The sequence below is a fragment of the Papaver somniferum genome, unplaced genomic scaffold (genome assembly GCF_003573695.1).
Source record: "Papaver somniferum cultivar HN1 unplaced genomic scaffold, ASM357369v1 unplaced-scaffold_137, whole genome shotgun sequence".
NCBI classification, from domain to species: domain Eukaryota; kingdom Viridiplantae; phylum Streptophyta; class Magnoliopsida; order Ranunculales; family Papaveraceae; genus Papaver; species Papaver somniferum.
Window position 1 is genome coordinate 20,449,967 of NW_020622934.1, and position 23,183 is coordinate 20,473,149.

The 23,183-nt window shown below is 38.0% G+C and overlaps 1 protein-coding gene across 3 annotated transcripts; it reads left to right on the plus strand.

The window, feature by feature from the left end:
• The first annotated feature begins 14,303 nt into the window (after positions 1-14,303).
• Positions 14,304-22,616, plus strand: LOC113334849. 3 transcript variants are annotated; one of them, XM_026581069.1, is made up of 21 exons: positions 14,308-14,446; positions 14,749-14,787; positions 14,991-15,074; positions 15,186-15,306; positions 15,397-15,479; positions 15,572-15,795; positions 15,925-16,057; positions 16,331-16,413; positions 16,637-16,849; positions 17,025-17,381; positions 17,796-17,967; positions 18,167-18,358; positions 18,719-18,928; positions 19,064-19,156; positions 19,427-19,635; positions 19,776-20,339; positions 20,474-20,554; positions 20,667-20,752; positions 20,886-21,602; positions 21,958-22,111; positions 22,223-22,616. In XM_026581069.1, exons 1-21 carry the CDS (start codon positions 14,381-14,383, stop codon positions 22,287-22,289), a joined length of 3,948 nt encoding a protein of 1,315 aa, XP_026436854.1. In that variant the 5' UTR covers positions 14,308-14,380; the 3' UTR covers positions 22,290-22,616. The 3 variants fall into 3 exon arrangements, with proteins under 3 accessions (XP_026436853.1, XP_026436854.1, XP_026436855.1); XM_026581068.1 differs by having other exon boundaries at positions 14,304-14,446; positions 14,749-15,074; XM_026581070.1 differs by lacking the exons at positions 14,308-14,446; positions 14,749-14,787 and having other exon boundaries at positions 14,987-15,074; positions 15,183-15,306.
• The last annotated feature ends 567 nt before the right edge of the window (positions 22,617-23,183 follow it).

The window sequence follows — 23,183 nt, forward strand, 5'->3', positions numbered from 1 at the left end:
CAAAAATCTAAAAACAAAAATAAAAACAAGATAAAACAAATAACAAATCAATTAGCAACTGCTCCCCAGCAGCGGTGCCAAAATTTAATGCGTGTCGTAACCACAACAAATTAATCTAGATATTTCCCACTAATTAAATAAATAATATAGCGGTAGTAAGGATCATTCCCACAGAGAGTTGTGTAATTGAGAAGTTGTTTTGATAGCAAAATAAGATAAAACAAATGGGGGATTGGTTTAAAGTAAAATAAAAAGAATAACAAATAAAAAAAAAGATAATCAAGGAATCATTCTATGTTACCAAGCGTTAATCGAATCAGCATACTTATCTATCTTCCTTCAGAATCATTCATCACCAATCGTAGAATAGCATGTACATTTAGTTATCCCCAAAACTCCTTCTATCACCGGATAACAGGTACGCTTAGTCAACGGATTCTATCCAACTGAGCCGCCTTGAGATACGCTTACAAGGTGTAACTCGATCGAATTATTTAAGCTTTGTGAATTTAGATTTGATCCCAACAGTTAAAATCAGTATGTTCGGTCCACTTACTGGTGTTGTCCTCACACACGATTGCTTCACAGGATCCTCTACAAGTTCTCTTGTTTTCTACTTATGTATGAGATGCACGACAATAATGGATCGCTCCAAATTTCTACTAGCAATAGAAAAATCAATAGAGTAATCTTGTATGCATCCCAAATCAATCAAAGAATCATTCATAAACCCTAAATATAGAAAAGACAATCGATGATGATTAAAACTTCAAACAAACTTGTATTAACAAATCAGACTTCACGTCTAGAACATTGAATTCATCCTCATCAACAAAAGTTTAGCTACTCATAATTACAAGAAGAATGGGTTCCCCCTAAAGGGGTAAACCCTAGGCTTTGATGTGAAAGATGTAATATAGGAGGTAGAATTGTGTCTCCCAAGGTATGGTATATCTTCTTAAGCCTCTGGATGTCTTCTTATATATCTGTCTCAAAGTTAGGCTTTAGAATCCTTCTGGGACCGTGTTTCCTTCAATTGCAAGTCAATTTCTCGTCCAAATATGTCCCAAGAAGTTGTCAGGTTCGGCTCATAACTTGCCGACCTTTCCCGGACGAACCTGACAAGTGAAATTCACTACAGGAGACTGTTAGGTTCGGCTAACTTGATTAAATTGCTTATGAGCCGAACAATCTCATGTATACTCTTCGAAAATAATTATTTTTAAGCTCCGGGTTCGGCTGACTCGAGCTGATGAAGTTATCATCCGAACCTCTCTCTGTAACTTCAAGTTTCAATCTTGTTTTGCCTATAACTTCTTCATCCGAATTCGGAATGACCTCATTCTTTTTGCGTTTTTTTTCGTATTCTCGTTCTATTCAAGATGGTATTGAGAACTCCTAGATTTGAATGAGTTGAATTTGAACTTTGTCCTTTCTTCATTGATAGACTCCACTTCCTTGCTCATTTTAGCACTTTGTAGCTCCTTTTTGGATGATTCACCTGATATGACACATAAACTAGAAAATAATCATAATAACAAGTAATATGCAAGAATTATAGCTAAAACAAGTATGTAATTGACATTCTATACATGTAAATTAAGCACTTATCAATGAGATAGCGATAAACTTACCAGCATGGAATCCAGGAAGATAACCAGGAAACACCACCATCAACGAATCAAAATAGGACTCTTCTAAGAGTTGTGTCGAATCCAGTTCTGTATCAATAGCCGCGGTAAAATCATAATATGATGGACCCGACCGACTATCATGATAAGGGAATTGCACAAAATCCTTGGCCACGTCTATGTGTTGAGCTATATCGCCCTTGAAAAGGTTCCCCTTTCCACGCCAGGGGTCCATTCGCAGATAGCCATAAGTAACCGGAACATTCTTAACCGAGCCATCATCATGTTCAACATCCTCTTTGTGATGGACCTCTATCTCATTAGGCTTGGGTGCATACGGGAAAACGTGCTCCCAAGACCACGATTGCATAAAAGAGGTCGGGATGTAAGTATAAATCTTATGGGACGGACCCACTGTCTGGAGGTAATGGAAAAACAAATCCAAATGACGGTACAAGCGACCTAATAACATTGACGCGAGTGGGAAGGAGACCCCGTGAGATAACAACATTGCCATCGGCACGAGATCTCTCTTGATTGTATCTTGGGGACTATACTCAAACACATCGTGACAAAGCCAGAATAAGATGTAAGCATCCAACTTGGCGCGAGGGTTCGTCTATTTTCATTTGGGAGGGAGAACTTTTCCTTCCACAAACCGCGGATCCCAGTACTTAATCTAGAAATGAAAGGAGGCGCGCCTGTTGGTTTTGGTAACCCACTCAGAGCCCGCCTACGCTGGAGGAGTTGACGATCCATGAATCGCTTCGTGAGCGCGGATAAAACTAGAAAGTAAGCGCTCACCCATTGGACGCGCTGAAGGAGGTTTCTTCTTCTCCTCAACCGATTTGGCCTTCCCATTCGCGGCCGATGACGGTGTCTTTTTCTTGCCCGTGTCAGCAGTCCTCCTTTCTTCGCCCCGTTTTGCTTTCAACTTTTCTTTCCTCACTAACTCATTCCGAGAAGCGTATTTACATTCCAATAGATAAGTCCACGACACCTTGTCTTCATCAGTTAGTGCCCCATAAACGGCTGCCTCGTCATACGAATGACTACCATGGATAGGTATCCTTGTGAGGGCGACTACATCCTCCAAGAATATAGTCGACACCTCTCCCCATGAAGTAAAGAGAATGTTAACAGGAGGATCCCAACGACAAAAAATTTTCGTTATATCGCGCCTACACCTCTTCACTTCTCGCTTAAGGGATGAGTTTATGGCTTCGTCAATGCCCGCCTTACGAAGAATCGCTGCGTGACCAAGATTGGAGTGGATATAGGATGTCTAGTGTGGCCATATCGGAGGGGTTTTCGATGAATAACGAATATCAATGGCGGGGAGGTCGTAGTCACCACAGTGAATGGACATGCGTGGTATCTTCTTGGACGAGAAAGCATCCATAGTATCCGATTCAAGTTGCATGAGCCACTCGGGAGTGGACGGATAAGGAAATACATGGGGGGTTAGAAGACGAGGAATAAGGATATCATCAAGAGGAATAACGCGCTTACCTCCGCAGAGCTCCCTCAATCTTAGCGCGCGTTTTAGATCAGGTCCGCTGGTAAACTCCGCAATCGTATACGACTGACCGTCCACTGGAGGAGGTAGAAGAATCTCATCCCGCTCTGTGTACTTGGTCTCCTCGTATCCCATACTCATTGCTCCTTCAGACTTGTCAGATTCCTCAGATGAAGTACTTCTGGTAGAGCTATTAGACATGGCGCGTGTATGAACGTTCAGAAGGAAGGGAAGAGAAGAACTATGTGGAAAAAGATAAGGGGGAAAACAATCCAGTAGATCTATATATAGGGAGTCTCAAGGCCTGAACGTGGCGGTTATGCAGAGGGATTAATGGTAACCGGCAGAAACTGAAAAGAAGTGGAAAAGTTTGCACGCTGGGGAAGGTCGAACGCCGCCTAGGGTCGTGGAGCCGATAAAAAAGAAAGGATATTCTCAGTCCTAACTCCCATACAAGAAAAAGGGGCGCTCGAAAAACATCCTATCACTACTGGATTATTTTATAAATAACCCAATAGACAGTGGACTAATGTTGATACATGAAAAATAATACCCCTTAACGGGTCTAGGGTTCCCACAAAAAGGAAAGTAAACTTAGTATGAGATACGGGGACTTACTATCGCTATATTACTTGTTAATTAGTGAGAAAAATATTAATTAATTTGTTGTGGTTACGACAGCATCACAGCTTCATGAAAACATTAACACAAGATATAAATACTAAAGTTATCATTGTATTGATGTTTCCCCCACACTTAGTCCTTTATACACTCAAAAGTGGATAGAGAACATAGAATTCGGGAACTTCAAAAGGTTCCTCAACTTGGTGAACCTGCACAATGCAATAATCAGACACAACAAGTGGTGGATACTTAAAAGCAAAATAATCTGTTAAAACTTTATAAGCACACAACTCCAATCCTAAGTGAGGTATTTTCCTAAAAGTTGTGTTAATAACTCTTTGAGAAACTACTCCAATTGGATGGAAAGGATCAATAGATATAGAATTATGCAAAGGATTAGACAAACCTTTTTCGAGATCCTCATCTTTTAACTCTAGTGAATTATTTACCTCAAGTATATCGTGGTCCTCTATCGAACTCTTAATTTCTGCTTCAACCGAAATCTTAGCATCATTATATTCTTTCACAAGTTCAATTGGGTCTTCCACAACTTTAATCAGTTTGGTTTCACTCAATTTCTATCTCTTCAACAACCTCGTCATAAAAATCGGAATCCTCTTCAAAATCTTCACTATCACAACGAGATTGAAATTCTATTTCTATAACCATATCAATTTCATCAAGAGTCTTTTGTGATGCACCGACTTCTTCCAATCGGTTGTATCACGCATAGAGTTTTCTGACGTTAGTATGCTTTCCACCATTAATAGAGTTTCTAGAATGTATCTCCTCTTTTGGAAAGAGTGAAGGAAAAACACGATGAAGAGGAGTATATCCTGTTTCGGTATCATATGTTTTTAGTTCCAAATTGTTTGCTTGCACATTACTGGAAAACAATTGATCAGAAGCCTAAATATCGTTCCATCCTCGTGATTGTTCACTTACATGCCCGTCATAAGGTTGTTGACATGTATGAGAATATCCATAAGGTTCAGTGGAATATTGATCATATCCAAAAGATTGGTTTTGATTATACCCATAGGATGGTTGGTAGTTATTATATGAACGAAATTGAAAACCATATTGATTACCAATGTTGTACGTGTAATCTTGTTCTCCGAACATGTCAATTCCGTAAGGAAGCATGAAGACTCACAGGAAAGAGAAAATAAAAAAAAAAAAATCTAAAAACAAAAATAAAAACAAGATAAAACAAATAACAAATCAATTAGCAACTGCTCCCCGGCGGCGGTGCCAAAATTTGATGCGTTTCGTAACCACAACTAATTAATCGAGATATTTCTCACTAATTAAATAAATAATATAGCGGTAGTAAGGATCATTCCCACAGAGAGCTGTGTAATTGACAAGTTGTTTTGATAGCAAAATAAGATAAAACAAATGGGGGATTGGTTTAAAGTAAAATAAAAAGAATAACAAATAAAAAAAGATGATCAAGGAATCATTCGCTGTTACCAAGCGTTAATCGAATCAGCATACTTATCTATCTTCCTTCAGAATCATTCATCACCAACCGTAGAATAGCAGGTACATTTAGCTATCCCCAAAACTCCTTCTATCACCGGATAATAGGTACGCTTAGTCACCGGATTCTATCCAACTGAGCCGCCTTGAGATACGCTTACAAGGTGTAACTCGATCGAATTCTTTAAGCTTTGTGAATTTAGATTTGATCCCAGCAGTTAAACTCAGTACGTTCGGTCCACTTACTGGTGTTGTCCTCACACACGATTGCTTCACAGGATCCTCTGCAAGTTCTCTTGTTTTATACTTGTGTATGAGATGCACGACAATGACGGATCGCTCCAAATCTCTACTAGCAATAAATAAATCAATAGACTAATCTAGTATGCATCCCAAATCAATCTAAGAATCATTCATAAACCCTAAATATAGAAAAGACAATCGATGATGATAAAACTTCAAACAAACTTGTATTAGCAAATCAGACTTCACGTCTAGAACATTGAATTCATCCTCATCAACAAAAGTTTAGCTACTCATAATTACAAGAAGAATGGGTTCCCCCTAAAGGGGTAAACCCTAGGTTTTGATGTGAAAGATGTAATATAGGAGGTAGAATTGTGTCTCCCAAGGTATGATATCTCTTCTTAAGGCTCTGGATGTCTTCTTATATATATATCTCAAAGTTAGGCTTTAGAATCCTTCTGCGACCATGTTTCCTTCAGTTGCAAGTCAATTTCTCGTCCAAATATGTCCCAGGAAGTTGTCAGGTTCGGATCATAACTTGCGGACCTTTCCCGGACGAACCTGACAAGTGAAATTCACTACAGGCGAGTGTTAGGTTCGGCTAACTTGATTAAATTGATTATAAGCCGAACAATCTCATGTATACTCTTCGAAAATATTTATTTTTAAGCTCCGGGTTCGGCTGACTCGAGCTGATGAAGTTATCATCCGAACCTCTCTCTGTAACTTCAAGTTTCAATCTTGTTTTGCCTATAACTTCTTCATCCGAATTCGGAATGACCTCATTCTTTTTGCGTTTTTTTCGTATTCTCGTTCTATTCAAGATGGTATTGAGATTTACTAGATTTGAATGAGTTGAATTTGAACTTTGGCCTTTCTTTATTGATAGACTCCACTTCCTTGCTCATTTTAGCACTTTGTAGCTCCTTTTTGGATGATTCACCTGATATGACACATAAACTAGAAAATAATCATAATAACAAGTAATATGCAAGAATTATAGCTAAAACAAGTATGGAATTGACATTCTACACATGTAAATTAAGCATTTATCAATGAGATAGCGATAAACTTACCAGCATGGAAGTCAGGAAGATAACCAGGCAACACCACCATCAACGAATCAAAATCGGACTCTTCTAAGAGTTGTGTCGAATCCAGTTCTGTGTCAATAGCCGCGGTAAAATCATAATGTGATGGACCCGACCGAGTATCATGATAAGGGAATTGCACAAAATCCTTGGCCACGTCTATGTGTTGAGCTATATTGCCCCTGGGCAGGTTCCCCTTTCCACGCCAGGGGTCCATTCGCAGATAGCCATAAGTAACCGGAACATTCTTAACCGAGCCATCATCATGTTCAACATCCTCTTTGCGATGGACATCTATCTCATTAGGCTTGGGTGCGTATGGGAAAACGTGCTCCCAAGACCACGCTTGCATAAAAGAGGTCGGGATGTAAGTATAAATCTTATGGGACGGACCCACGGTCTGGAGGTCATGGAAAAACAAATCCAAATGACGGTACAAGCCACCTAAGAACATCGGCGCGAGTGAGAAGGATACCCCGTGAGATAACAACACTGCCATCGGCACGAGATCGCTCTTGATTGTATCTTGGGGACTATACTCAAACACATCGTGACAAAGCCAGAATAAGATGTAAGCGGACAACTTGGCGCGAGGGTTCGTCTATTTTCATTTGGGAGGGAGAACTTTTCCTTCCACAAACCGCGGATCCCAGTACTTAATCTAGAAAGGAAAGGAGGCGCGCCTGTTGGTTTGGGTAACCTACTCAGGGCCCGCCTACGCTGGAGGAGTTGACGAGCCATGAATCGCTTCGTAAGCGCGGATAGAACTAGAAAGTAAGCGCTCACGCATTGGACGCGCTGAAGGAGGTTTCTTCTTCTCCTCAACCGATTTGTCCTTCCCATTGGCGGCGGATGACGGTGTCTTTTTCTTGCCCGTGTCAGCAGTCCTCCCTTCTTCGCCCCGTTTTGCTGTCAACTTTTCTTTCCTCACTAACTCATTCCGAGAGGCGTCTTTACATTCCAATAGATAAGTCCACAACACCTTGTCTTCATCAGTTAGTTCCCCATAAACGGCTGCCTCGTCATACGAATGACTACCATGGATAGGTATCCTTGTGAGGGAGACTACATCCTCCAAGACTATAGTCGACGCCTCTCCCTATGAAGTAAAGAGAATGTTAACAGGAGGATCCCAACGACAAAAAATTCTCGTTATATCGCGCCTACACCTCTTCACTTCTCGCTTAAGGGATGAGTTTATGGCTTCGTCAATGTCCGTCTTACGAAGAATCAGCGCATGACCAGGATTGGATTGGATATAGGATGTCTAGTGCGGCCATATCGGAGGGGCTTTCGATAAATAACGAATATCAATGGCGGGGAGGTCATAGTCACCACAGTGAATGGACATGCGTGGTATCTTCTTGGACGAGAAAGCATCCATAGTATCCGATTCAAGTTGCATGAGCCACTCGGGAGTGGACGGATAAGGAAATACATGGGGGTTTAGAAGACGAGGAATAAGGATATCATCAAGAGGAATAACGCGCTTACCTCCGCAGAGCTCCCTCAATCTTAGCGCGCGTTTTAGATCAGATCCGCTGGTAAACTCCGCAATCGTATACGACTGACCGTCCGCTGGAGGAGGTAGAAGAAACTCATCCCGTTCTGTGTACTTGGTCTCCTCGTATCCCATACTCATTGCTCCTTCAGACTTGTCAGATTCCTCAGATGAAGTACTTCAGGTAGAGCTATTAGACATGGCGCGTGTGTGAACGTTCAGAAGGAAGGGAAGAGAAGAACTATGTGTAAAAAGATAAGGGGGAAAAAAACCAGTAGATCTATATATAGGGAGTCTCAAGGCCTGAACGTGGAGGTTATGCAGAGGGATTAATGGTAACCGGCAGAAACTGAAAAGAAGTGGAAAACTTTGCACGCTGGGGAAGGTCGAACGCCGCCTAGGGTCGTGGAGCCGATAAAAAAGAAAGGAGATTCTCATTCCTAACTCCCATACAAGAAAAAGGGGAGCTCGAAAAAAATCCTATGACTACTGGATTATTTTATAAATAACCCAATAGACAGGGGACTAATGTTGATACATGAAAATTAATACCCCTTAACGGGTCTAGGGTTCCCACAAAAAGGAAAGTAAACTTAGTATGAGATATGGGGACTTGCGGACTAAGCCCAAGTCCAATGAGAAAATAACCATGGGATAAAAAGGACAAGGACGAAATTAATGGATAAGGAGGAGGTTATATTAAGGAATGACACTAGAGGTAATTAAGGAGGTTTAGGACATATGTCATGATGTCATAAAAGGAGGGACTTTTGGAAAGTCTATACAAGGAAGGACAAGGTACAATGGAAAGACAACTCTCTTTCTTACCATTCCTAGTAAACTAAGGTCATTTGGTGTGACTAGGGAGGGTAAAACCAGAATCAAAATCACCCCTCAACAACCATTGTGCGTCATTTGGGCGAATGCTGTTCGTGCTCAACCTCCTTTAACTCACTTTCGAAACCCTAGAATCTCATTTTTAGCCTTCTCCTATTTTAGGTAACTACAATCTCAAAGAATAAAAAATTGTATTTAGAAATGTTTACAAAGTGCTTTCTCTACAAATTTTAGACTTCCTGGGATAATTAGAGAAATCTCTCCTTCTTTTTTTGAGACGATAATGATGAAATAACTAAACATATTTTCTTTCATTACCCTTTTGCTAAACAGGTTTGTGCTCCTTTCCCAACACCATGCCAATATAATTTTCATGAATTAGTTAAATTCCTAGATGTTCGTAAAGATTGGTTGAGCACACCTTGTAACACAATTTCGCTATAATTAGTAACGACAAAGATGTGGTTTAGCTGAAAACAAAGATGCAATATAGTCTTTAATGGAAAACAAAAAACACCACTTCAAGTATCTTTTGAGATCCAAAGACATGTACAATTTTGGAATATAAATGAAGTACAACCTAAAATGAACAATAATATTAAGAGGAAAAATAATATAGAAGACTAGGAACTACTTTCCAGAGATCATCATAAATTAAATCTTGATGCAACATCAATTTCAAAAGATGAACATATGGGTTTACATTAATCTTAAGAGATGATACAAGCGAATTTGAGCAAGTCCACCCTCAACATCACCAATTTCAGCATAGAAGACGACTGTAAGAATCTCTATGATTACCTAAATGGAATCTCCTCTACCATTTTAAGGAAAAGTCAAGCAATTTTGAAAGAAGCAAGCATGATAGCTCAATCCTGTCCAAATTTTCTCGTTTTCTCTTTGTTCTTAGGACGACTAATATGATAGCAGAAACTTTAGCTAATCATGCAAAACTGTTGACTTATATCGTTAATTGGTATACTATCCCCCTATGTTTACTTGTTTAAAACTTTCAATAGTTAAATCTAATATTAGGAAAGGTATTATCTTCCCACATAAGATGACTCTACTACAGCTGTGCCACAGGCTGGGTAGCACTGACACGGACACGACTTGACGCTGACACGGACACGAACATACTCTTAAAAACTTAGGACGCAAAATCGTTATGAAATTAGTGATATTTTATTCTAAAATGTGTATATTATGAATGTCATATCTCAACAATGATAATAAATTGTTGATAAATGGTAAATTTGTCTAAGAATAAACATATATACTAACGAAATAGTACAGGCACAAAAATACAGGCAGTTTTAGTAGATATTTATATTAAAATAGCGTATGATATAGGCATGCGATGTCACCGATGCGTCTGACGCAGAGACGCGTGCGTCCAAGTGTCGGGCCTGTCCAACGCAAACATGCAACCATTTTAGGCGTGTTCGTGCTACCCAGACCATAGGTTTCTAGCACCTCAAGGTAGTTGTTTTCGATGAGTCTCTAACTTACAAGAACATAAAAGAAAAGAAAGAAAAGAAAAAAAAAGGAAAAAAAAACGCTAAAAAGATCAATCAAGGCAATTTAGACATGAGGTTTTTAGGCTAAGGCCCGACCCATGGGTAACCCATAATATGAGGCCCTTAATTAAAAGAAGTTTAAATCTAGGCCCCGAGTTATTAAAATACATCCATGCCCTTTTATATATTGTCAAGTCCCAAATTAAATACAATTTAAATTTAAGCCCAAAATTATTAAATCTAGGCCCAAAATTATTAAAGTATAATGTGAATGTGTAAATAGAAGTTACACATGCATATGGCATGTGTATCCAGAAGTTACACATCCTTATGACATGTGTAATGCAAAGTTACACATCAAAAAAATAGACATAAAAAAGAACGCATACAAAAAATACATGTATTACTTTAATATTCATTTATAATAATTTCTTAGCATGTGTAACTAGAAGTTATACACGCATCTGTCTAGTGTAATTGAGAGTTACATATGCATCTATCTAGTGTAATTGAGAGTTACACATGCATATGACTTGTGTATTCAGGGTCAACTCCAATTCCAGCGAGACCAATACCACAAATAAGCAATTAGCTTTTATGAATTTATCGGAAACCTGAAATATAACAACAAACAAACATGAACCAGTGTCAAAAGAAAAATTCAAAAGAATATTGTTCAATATTTAGGAGAACAACAAAAAATAGTCCATAAGAGTGCTTAATGTTGATAACAGTTACAATGAACAGACATATGAACCAATGCCAAAACAATAATGCAAACAAATATTATTCAATATTTAAGAGAACAACAAAAATAAAAGAGAAGAAAATTTGAAGATGAATCTGGCTAGTGTAACTAGCAGTTATACATGGAATGACATGTGGAAAAGCTGAAATATACATGAAATGACTAGTGTAACCTGAAATATAACCAACACATCCTCTCTAAAATTAGCATAACTACCACCATCAGCTTCTTCAAAAACTATACAAACACAAGCACTGAAGGTCATATTCAACAAGTAGTCACCAAAAGCTTTAAATGTAAATCAAATAAAATATGTTTCAACTAGTATACATCCTAAGTCACCGTAACATCATTAATAACCAAACAAAGATGGACAATAATAATATATTAAATCATTCTTATATCCTATGCAATTTAAAGCATTTATAATTCAACCAAAAATCCTGAAAATAATACAAGCAAACAGTATTTTAAACTGCAGATTCAATGGATTGGTTTTACATGAACAACATTCTTGGTTCAGTTTAAATATGTCAATATATCTCATGACATCAATTGCCAAAGCTAGTCTATTAGTCAAGTCCAATGAATTACTTATATAAGTTTCAAACAAAATAAACCAAAGGTACTGGAATTTAAAAATCGAAACACAGACCTTGATCCTTGTACTTCTGATACTATTGAGCAAGCTATGTGTAGTTTGAGGTAGTCAATCCACTACAAAAAAATAATTCAAAACCAAATAAAGCAATCAAAATTATTGCCAGCACTATTCAATATTTTCAGCATACATTGACCATAAATGAACCAAGAATCATATAGAAACATATCTGATGACTTGTGTAACTGAGAGTTACATATGCATATAAAATGTGTAATTAGGAGATACACATGCATCTGACTTGTGTAACTTTCAGTTACACATGCATATGACTAGTGTAACTAGGAGTTACACATGCATATGGCTAGTAGTGATGGATGGATGGATAAATTCAATTAAATATGAGATGATGATCAGGTTTGTAAACTGATTAATCAAATGCACAAATTCTGAACACAGGCATACCTAACTTCACCAGTGAAAGCACCTCCTTTCTTCACCCAGCAAGCAACCTCTTGAATCTCATGATACAATGACCTTTTAGCCGAGGTAAGGAATACAAATGGAGGACTGACCATAACCATTGTACAAAAAACATTCCCAAATACATTTAAATACTTCTAATCCATAGAAATATCAGATGTAATAGCGTATTCACAACATTTATCAGCATATCCACTCACCAACAACATCTATGGATGCAATTTCAGCACCGTTAGTGTGTCAACAATCTTCTTCACTTAGTCCTCAGTTCCATTATGAAATTCCACAATCACTCAATTATGAATTCCACTTCCTAGTCCTCATTTCATCATCTCAGTGCCAACTCCAATTCCAGGATGACCATCCTACGAAAAATACCACAAATAAGCAGTCAATTTTATTGAGTTATTGGCAACCTTAAGAAAACAAAAAACAATAAGCTTTTATGAGATTAAAAAGAACAATACACACAACAATGTATAACCAGTTTTACATGCACTTGACTTGTGTAAATAGGAGTTACACATGTATATGACTAGTGTAACTAGGAGTTACAGAGCATCTGAATAGTGTAACTGAGAGTTACACATGCAATTTGGATGTGTAGACGAAAGTTACACATGTTATGAATAATCATCAAAATGAAAAACTCAATCACATTGAAAAATAATCAATTCTGAACAAAAGTATAGTAAACTCAAATCCTAAAGTATATACAATTTCAATATGATACATTCAAACCATAAAAAAAACTCGAAGAAACTTATCTTATTTCACTCATTTTCTATTGAAATAGTTGTTGAAGTTGCTTAGATTCAACTGTATGCTTCCAGTTATCTTCATCGATTAAGATTTTATCTTCAAGACCAGGTACTGAATGTAACAAATATAGATTGAACTTAAAAAAATCATCCAAGAACAAAATCCATTAAAGATGAACTCAAATCAGTTCGAAAATTAAAGTAAACGAAATTCATATTAAATAGATGGGTAAAACGAATAATGATTCACATATTTCGAATCTGACAACCGACTTTTGACCGAGGTGAGAGATTAAAAGATAGATCCAATTTTGTTCAAGAACCCTAAAAAATTTTCTTTGAAATTTCTTTGGAAATTTTCTCTCAAAAGTAAAATTGAGGTAAGAATATAACAGATCTAACTCTACCTATGATTTCTATAACATATTTGAACTGAAATTAAGCTATTAAAGTTTCCCAAATGATTTTTCAGAAAATAAAAATTCGAAATATCAGAATCAAATCAACCAATTCAATTGAAATGTTAAAGTTGAGTATACTTATCTGTTCGATTTGATTTTGTAGGCGAATCTTCAGATTCATTTGTTGCTGATGATGATTATGAGTTCGTTTTCCGTTGATTTTCACCGAATCTTCCAAGAACAAGTGATGATGATGTTGAATTAGGTTCAGATAATCAAGATTTGTGTTGTAAAGATTAGATCTAGGTTTTGAAACCATTTTTCTCTGAAAATTTCGACGAGAATTTGTTTCTTCTCGTCTGGATTTTTCTTCCAGGAGAGAGCAAAAGAAAATGAGAGAGAGGAATAAAAAGAAATTGAAAAAGAAAATGAAATTAAAAACTAAACTAGACCTAGTTTTATTACTTATAAATACTAAAGGGAAGTCTTGGTATTATTAGAATTATTATGGATAATATTCTTATTGTTAAGCCCTGAATTCTTAAGTTCTGGGCCTATAAATATCAAAATGTGAAAGAACGGAGTTGATAATGAAGGATCCATTTTGTGGGGCTTCTATATATGAACTCATATAGTAGGGGTTATAATATTTTTCACTTTAGACATTTACCGGGTATTTGAAGCCCCTCTAAGAAAAAGACACGAGCCCCTAAAATAGGTTCCAAGAACGAACCTAATCCTAAATAGGGCTTTAGCCTGGTGGTCATAAAAAGGCACGGGACTTGGTTATGGGGCCAATTGCCCGAGACTAAATCTTGTGCCTGTCCTAATTACTTTGTGAGGGTTTTACAAATTCTACAGAGAGAGCCAAAATTGTAGAGAGGGAGAGATGGCGATGGAATGGAGTTTGAAGAGTGGGGAATACTTAGGAGATGTCTCAGCTCTCTGTTTTGTTCCTCTTCCTCCTCACTTGTCTTCATTCCCTTTTCTTCTTGCTGGTTAGAATTCCTTTTTCTCTTCTTGTTGTTAATACTCTCACCTGGGAACTTTAGGGTTTTGGGGTAGGGGCAGATGCCCCTCCAATGGCTTGTGTGATCCAAAATAGTGGGATTTTGCTCCCATCACGACTAGTTTACTCCCACAACAAAGGGTTTTTCATTTGGCTCCTGCAGTGTTTACAATTACTAGTATGAGTATTTGTATTTCAAAGTATTAGATTTTTAGCCCTAAAACACTAAATTGTGACTTGATTGATTCTGTTTTGATGTAAAGATTGAGATTTTTGTATTGTTTGTAACAGGTACTGGTTCGGAGATACTACTATACAATGTACAAGAAGGTAAACTATTGGGTTCTTTTCATGTTTTTGAAGGAATTCGTGTTCATGGAATTGGTTGCTCTCCTGAAATTACTTCAATTGAAGATGTTGTTAATGAAGGGTTATCTTCATCCCTTATTTTTAAAATTGTCGTGTTCGGCGAAAGGAAGGTCAAATTGTTTCGGCTGCAATTGGGTTTAAATTTAGGATGTGATGAATTTCAGTTGAATGCATGTAAAATAGAGTTGGAACTGATTCAGCTATTGCCAAAATTTGGTCACTGGGTGTTGGATGTTTGTTTCTTAAAGGTACACTGTGTGTTGCATTTGTTTCATTTCTTTTGCTGGTTTTGTTGATTTTGATAATGTGATATGAATGTGTTCTTAAGCATGGTTTTCTTTATCGTCGGTGGTCAGTAGGAGGACAAAGTCACTTCTGAAAGTAATGGAAGTAGTTATCTTGCAGTAGGAATAAGCAACAATTCGGTTTGCCTATGGGATATGTTGAAATCTACTATAGTTCTGGAAGTCAGCTATCCAGGTTAGTTCAACTTTCTTAATGTTTTAGAATCAATTGTCTCTGTAAGTATAATCATTTTTATTTCTCTGGTGTTTCTTTTCAAAAATTCAGAAAGAACACTTCTATACTCAATGCGTTTATGGGGTGATAGTGTCAAAGCTCTTCGTGTGGCATCTGGTACTATCTATAATGAGGTGGTTGACATTCCTTAATCCACATATTTGCTTGTTTTTCTTTCTTAACTGCTTGGTGCTGATCAAGTAAGCTTTTAACCTCACGTGTGCAGGTAATTGTTTGGAAATTGCTTCCTCAGAATCACACTTCATTATATTCAGATTCAATGAAAGAGCCTGAAGTGGTGAGCATCTCATCGTGCAACAATACCAAATTTAACGGTCAGCAATATGCAGCTAGCTGTATGAGTAAACTTGCTGGACATGAAGGTTCGATCTTTCGTATAGCATGGTCTTCTGATGGGTTGAAATTGATGTCTGTATCTGATGATCGTAGGTGGATAAACTTCTTGAATCGTTATTTCTCAACAACGCTGTTTTCCAGCAATGGTTATTAATGTTTTTCAACTTTTTATTCTTATCATTGGATATTATGTAATGCTGTCTTAATTTACCAATGGCACAGTGCTCGTATATGGACAGTTGATCCTGATGGGATATATTCTGATGATCATATTGTTGTTTCTGGCTCCGATTCATCTAGCGTGATACTATTTGGCCACAGTGCTAGGATTTGGGACTGTTTCTTTGCTGATTCTGTAAGTTATATCCGCCTACATCTGCATTCGTATGACTAATTGGCGGAGTACCTTAAGTTATTTATTTTGAGTCCAACAATCCTTGTTCTTTTATTAAGACCTTTCCTTTGTCAAGATACTGTATGTTTGGAGATGATTTTCTTATTTTGGTTCTGTAATGTTGCTCCTGTGCCTATGTCTATGTCTGTCTCTGTTACCTGTATTAAATTGACTTTTTTGTATTTCTTTAGTACTTTATGGTTAAATCTCTTTATTCATTTGTGACTGTGACAGTTAATTGTCACTGTCGGAGAGGATTGTACCTGCCGTTTGTGGAGTTTGGACGGGAAGGAGCTCATGATGATCAAGGAACATGTGTAAGTTTCAAGTGAGAACTCAAAGTAAAAGTTCATGGAATGGCGTGTCTTGTTTCTAAATAATATTATAAATCTTCGATATTCATTTGTTCACTCTCATTATAGAAGGTCCTAGCCTCCGGGGATCACTTTCTTAATTAACTAGAGCTATACTCTATGCTGGTTCGAATGTCTTGGGAAGTTGTCTACTGAAGACATTGTCTCACTTCTGTTGTTTTTCCAGAGGTAGAGGCATATGGCGATGTGCGTATGATCCAAGCTCTTCACTTTTGATCACTGCTGGGTTTGATTCTGCCGTGAAAGTCCGTCTGCTCAATGCTTCTTATCCCCATGGTTCGAACGTCAGGAATGGAGCATCAGAGGACTTCAACAGTAGGAAAGAGATTTTTACTATCTCTCCTCCAAGTTTTTCAGATCAATATGGCCTCACAGATAGGTAACATAGACGAGCCTTGGAGTCTTTTGTTTTTTCATCAACAAGAGCTCTAAAAATATTTTGACCATCTTCCTGAATTCCATAGTATTTCATTGTTTTTATTTTTTGTTTTCTGGCTCACATTCAAGTTTCTAAACTAGCTATTGGTTACTGTATGTGGTGGGACTATTTCCAGCAAAAGTGAATATGTGCGTTGTTTGCATTTCCGTCGAGAAGATACGCTCTATGTTGCAACCAATCATGGGTATCTACACCATGTTCAACTTATCGATCCTGGGAATGTGAGATGGACTAACCTTCTCCGAGTCAGTGTAGAAGGCCCAATTGTATGTATGGATTTACTGCCTGAAAAGGCAAATGAGTCTATGAAAATTCAAGACTGGATTGCTGTTGGAGATGGGAAGGGAAATGTGACAATTATTAGCGTTCATGCTGGTGTTGGTACTCCTAAAGTGGCTCTCCTTTTCACTTGGTCAGCGGGACTGGAGAGACAACTCTTAGGAACTTATTGGTGCCAGTCACTGGGACATAGGTAAGATAATTGGATACATATCCATGACTTCAATATTTTAAGTATTATTATCCTGATGGTGCACATAAAACTACCATGCCGGCTTTTGTGAAATTTATCTGACACCAATAAATGTGCTCATCAGTGATTTTTTCTATCCAATCTATGTGGGTTGAGTGGACAGCTATAGCTTATCGGGCTTTCTTGTAAGTAAATGATGATGGACTGGATGGTTATCGTCAATCACGAAAATGACTTATCTTATGAGATTTCGCTATGGTCTGTCTAGGCTTCACCATGGTGGTTATATAAGTTGCAATCGTGCTGTTTTTAGACCATTCTTGGCGTACAATTGAGAGCTATTGCCATGTTTAGAATATTATCAGTTTAAATGCAGTAAATGATTCTCATTCTTTCTGATGTTTAATCGCGCAGATACGTATTCACTGCTGATCCGAGAGGGATATTGAAGTTATGGAGAATAGTTGATCCTTCATTATCTAGCGACGGTGAGATCATTCAGAACAAAAAGGCATCTCTACTCGCAGAATTCAAGTCAAGTTTTGGAACACGAATATTGTGTTTGGATGCAAAGCCTGATGAAGAGGTTAGGTTCTCATCACTTATCATCATAATCGTTTTCTAATTCTCCCAGACATGAACACACTATTTTTCTCAAGATGACCGATTCATGATCCTCCATTTTGTTCTGTCTAAACCACTTCTTCTTTACAATTACGAATGTATACTTATCTGAATTGGCATTCATGCTGCTTTAAACTGGTCAATTTGCTAATTTCATGTAGGTATTGGTATGTGGGGATCAACGTGGAAATCTTCTTGTGTTCCCTTTCTTAAAGAGTTTGCTACTTGATACTTCTATTGCTTCAGAAGTGAATATCTCTCCACTAAATCATTTCAAGGGGGCTCATGGTATATCTAGTGTTTCCAGCATTGTGATTGCTAAATCTAGTTTTAACCAAGTGCAAATACGCTCGGTAAGAATTAATTCATGACAGAGATGCCAAAGCATAGTAGAGTCTTATGTACAAAATCTCTTTACATGACTAGCTCTTTGGGCATGTGAATCTATATTTTCTTTGGGGTCTACGTCTACCTACCAACTAGCGATGACATTCCACTTCCCTGAGCAGTATGGTATTTTGACATAATAATATGATCCAACTTCTAAGACTTTCCAAAGAAAGAAAATAATCTTTTAGCAAAAAAAAGTATACGCTGTAGACAAAGTTTTAGGCAGTTGTTAGATTATGTATGATACCCTGAGTGGAATTTTGAGATTTACTTAATAGTGTAAGGTTCTAACAAAGTTCTTTAATTGCTGTATTCTTTTTCAGAATGGAGCAGATGGGTGCATCTGCCATTTTAAATATGACAGGGACTGGAAAACTTTAGAATTTACAGGGATGAAGCAAGTAAAAGAACTAAGTTTAATTCAATCTGTCTCTGCTGATCCGAAGTCTGACGAAGACCTTTCTGGTGGTAATTACGCAATAGGTTTTGCCTCAGCAGATTTTATAGTATGGAACTTGGTAAACGAGACAAAGGTATTCTATTACGTGTCTTTATATTTTGATCAGTGATTGAGTATTTCTTCCTAGATCCTACAAAACTTTAGTGTATCATGTATGTTCCATTATTATTTCGTTGGTGCCAGTTACCAAAGGGTTTGTGATGTACAGGTAACTCAAATTCCGTGTGGTGGATGGCGCCGTCCTCATTCGTATTATCTTGGTGATGTACCAGAAAGTCACAACTGCCTTGCCTATGTCAAAGTAAGTGTCTCCACCAGTGTTTGTGAACAAATGTAGAACTTCTTGAACGAAAAAGGGAAGCCTTGAATTATTTCTGGGGATGATTCTGTGAAACTTTAGGACCAGCATTACTTCCATTGTCAAATGCTGTCGTCTAAGTTGGCATCTCCATGCAGTACTTTGTAATTTACCACTTCTTTTTTCCCCTCTTCCAATTTTGTATCCTGTTTGTCTTTCTCGATACCTTTTTCCTATAACTGTAATCTAATTATTCACATTGATGTTTTTCAGGATCAAACAATTCATATTCATAGACTTTGGATACCTACCAGCAAGCTATTTCCTAGCATTCTGCATATGCAGTATCATGGGAGAGAGATACATTCCTTGTGTTTTGTCTCTAATGAATCAGAAACATCCACAAATGGGAGCAGCGACCACTCAAATAGATTGAGCTGCATTGCGACAGGTTGTGAAGATGGAACGGTCAGACTGACAAGGTACGCATGCTGTTCTTCTATTAAGTGAATTACTCCAAGGTTCTTCCGCAGAAGCTTTTAAGGCCTCCAATAATCTTCATCAGTAGCTGGAAGCTACACTTTATGTATGATCTTGAGCTAATAGGAGAATCGTGATACAGGTACACTCCTGATTCTGAATGTCTGTTTGCATCGAAGTTGTTAGGAGAACATGTAGGGAGTTCGGCAGTGAGGTCTATTAGTTTTGTGTCAAAGATATACTCTGCAGCAGTAGATCAGACCCACATGACTCAGGAGTGCAGATCCAGTGTAGATGACAGGGATAATCAGTTGTTGCTCATATCAGTTGGTGCAAAGCGGGTCTTAACTTCTTGGCTTCTTCAGAATGGATCTGCAGACAAGGAAAAAACACTTGTCAATGACCTGCTAGTGAAAGCTGAAAATAGATCTAAACCTCAGTCAAAAACATTCTCTTCGATGTCGTTCCAGTGGCTGTCAACCGACATGCCATCAAGGTTTTCCAGTACACACAAAGGAGGTAAAGGCCCTCAGGGATCTGTTGAAGTTGGGGAAAATGCGTCTAATAATGGATCTGGTCCCCCATCTGGGTCTCTTTTTTCTGAAAATTGTGAGTTGGAGGTTAGATCTGACATCATGGATAAAAATGAAAATGACTGGAGATACATGGCTGTTACTGCATTTCTTGTTAAAGGTGCAGATTGCAGGTCTGACTTGATAACTTTTTCTTTTCTGCTTCTTTTTGGTCGTTAAGGGTGTAGTTGTTGAGGAAATTAACACTCGATTTTCAAAATGGTGATGTTATATGATATATCCTTATTCTTTTGGTTTCTGCATCCAGGTTGACAGTTTGTTTCATTGTGGTTGCTTGTTCTGATACCGCACTTACTTTAAGGGCTCTTCTTTTGCCTTATCGCCTCTGGTATGTACTTCGCTGTCATCACTATGTTCTTTTCAAACTTGTTCACAAATATGAATTGCTGATATATTACCCTTTCTAACCACATTCCTGGTTATCATTTTTCTTCTGGTAGGTTTGATGTTGCAGTGTTGGTTCCGCAAACATCACCTGTCCTGGCTTTGCAGCATGCTGTAGTTCCTATCCATACTTCTTCTAAACGTGAGTTCTGCATTTGTTGCGTGCTTTTGAAGAGTCAAATATTAGAAGTTTGTATAACCTGTTTCCTTAAAGATAAAAGCATAAATCATAATTTAGCATCTCTTCTTATCTTCTTTACAATTTTGATTTCCAGATACACTCCCAATGAGAAATGCATATATCGTAGTCAGTGGATCGACTGATGGAAATGTTACCTTCTGGGATCTGACTGGAAGTGTAGAAGGTTTTATGCAGCGTGTCTCAAAACTTCAACCTGAAAAGTTTATTGACTCTCAAAAACGACCCCGAACAGGAAGAGGAAGTCAAGGGGGGCGATGGTGGAGGTCATTAGGAAATGAATCGTCTAAAACAATTCCGAAGTGTACAATGGACACAGTAAACGCCACCTCAGAGGCGACTAATGGCCATAGTACAGGCACCAATGAGGCAAGTGCAGCCTCATCAGAGCTTGGAAGTGATCCGGTAAACAGTGCACCAGTATCTCTTCAATCCGTGGATGCTGCTACCCTCACTAGTATAGCACACACGGATAATTCACTCTCCAACATCTATGAAGTTCCACCCTTTCATGTTCTGAAGAAGGTCCATCAATCTGGTGTCAATTGTCTTCACCTTTCGCATGTCAATGACTCCCAGGATTCTGAATGTGCATCTGCTTATTGTGTCTTGAGTGGGGGAGATGATCAAGCACTCCATTGTCTTACCTTTACACTGGCAATGCCACATACAGACTGTGCTTCAGAAAGTAACAAATACTCCGGCAGCACAAACAATGTTATGGACCGGGGATATAGAATTAAAATTCTGTCTCGTGACAGTATTGCTTCTTCTCATACCTCTGCCGTGAAAGGTATTGCTTGCTTGCTCTTTATTTTAGTTTACGCGAGACTAGCATCCTCACTCATCATGGAAAACAATAAATGATTTTTGCTTCGCACTTCTTTCAACAGCAAGGAATTTACTTCACGAGGAAAGGAAATTATATCAGGGTTTAATTAAAAACTTTTTCTGTTTCACCAGTATTGCCAATATGTTCTTATTGGATTCCATTCTTATTGGGATATCATATCTGTGTTCTTTAGGCAATGTTATACTGAACGAACTTCTATTAGATATCATAATATGCAAGCAAAAGTTTTTTTTTTTAATAAGCTGTCGAGCAAAAGAATAATTCAGATTAACTTTTGCATACCTATTCTCTCTAGGTGTTTGGACAGATGGTACTTGGTCATTCACCACTGGTCTTGATCAGCGAGTCAGGTGCTGGCATTGCAATGGTCAGGGGAAACTTACTGAGCATGGACATGTGGTCCTTAGTGTCCCGGAACCAGAAACTCTTGATGCAGTAGCTTCTGGCAGGTGAGCTGAATCATCTACACTCTTATTTCTCTATAGATTGATAACTTGATTTCAGATTATTGAATACTGTTTCTGAAATCCTTTGCTGTTTTTTTCGCTGGTCAAACCTAGAAATGAATATCAGATTGCAGTAGCTGGAAGGGGGATGCAGATGGTTAAGTTCTCTGCATCTTGTTAAAATGGAGTGTCGAGGGTGACCTGTATTCTGATGGGTTTCAATGCTTTTAAGTTTAAGTAAGAGTTTGAAGCAATGCTGATATTCCTAACAGCAATGACTAGGCTTCATGTAAGGTAGTCATGCTTCCATGGCATACCGAAAACATATATAGCAATTTTTGAACACAACTTAATTTGAGTGCTTTGTCGGGTTGAAGAAGCACACTATGGTTTAAGTTCCGTATCCTTGTGTCTATGCAGATATTGTACAAACTTCCTGACTCTCAGCTTAACAATTATGCTAGGTCAGATCGAATTAGTGTTTCACCTGAGATTCTTTGGTAAGGAAGTATCATATTCTATACATCTTCAATACTTACAGAGACGGATCAGATTGATTCTTATGTTTCTAATATTATATTGTTAATTCACACCTCACCAGTAATCAAGGAAACCATTAAGTACTACAACCTACATTGATCATCAAGTCTCCCATAGATAAGCTGGACGCGAACAGAATTAGGGACCAAAGTGTTAAACCAAGTACAGAAAAGCTAAAGATCATATCTGTAATACCGATTGATGGTCCTCCCGCACAAACAAACAAACCATTTGAGTGTTTCCTTGATCCATGGCAAAAGCTACAGCTAATGGGAGATGGGATTCATCTAGCCCTCATTTGGGTATTTCCTTGATCCATGGCAAAAGCTACAGCTGATGGGAGATGGGTTTCATCTAGCCCTCCAGAGTAGATGTTCGTTAAAACAATTTTCTATCCCTATAAAATGTAGATGCTGAAAATACCAACTGGCAATATCACACACTCAATTTCCAGTACCTTTTTCTAAAGTCGAACCATAACCTGCAAGCTGCGAGACCGTCAGAGCAACCTAAATCACAGAAGTATTTGAAGGAA

Excerpts from the sequence above, each read along its gene's own strand:
- LOC113334849 (XM_026581068.1), top strand. The coding sequence starts at position 14,338 with ATGGCGATGGAATGGAGTTTGAAGAGTGGGGAATACTTAGGAGATGTC. Across the intron at positions 18,929-19,063 it reads ACTTGGTAAACGAGACAAAG|GTAACTCAAATTCCGTGTGG; the intron begins GTATTCTATTAC and ends TGTGATGTACAG. Across the intron at positions 22,112-22,222 it reads GATGCAGTAGCTTCTGGCAG|AAATGAATATCAGATTGCAG; the intron begins GTGAGCTGAATC and ends GGTCAAACCTAG.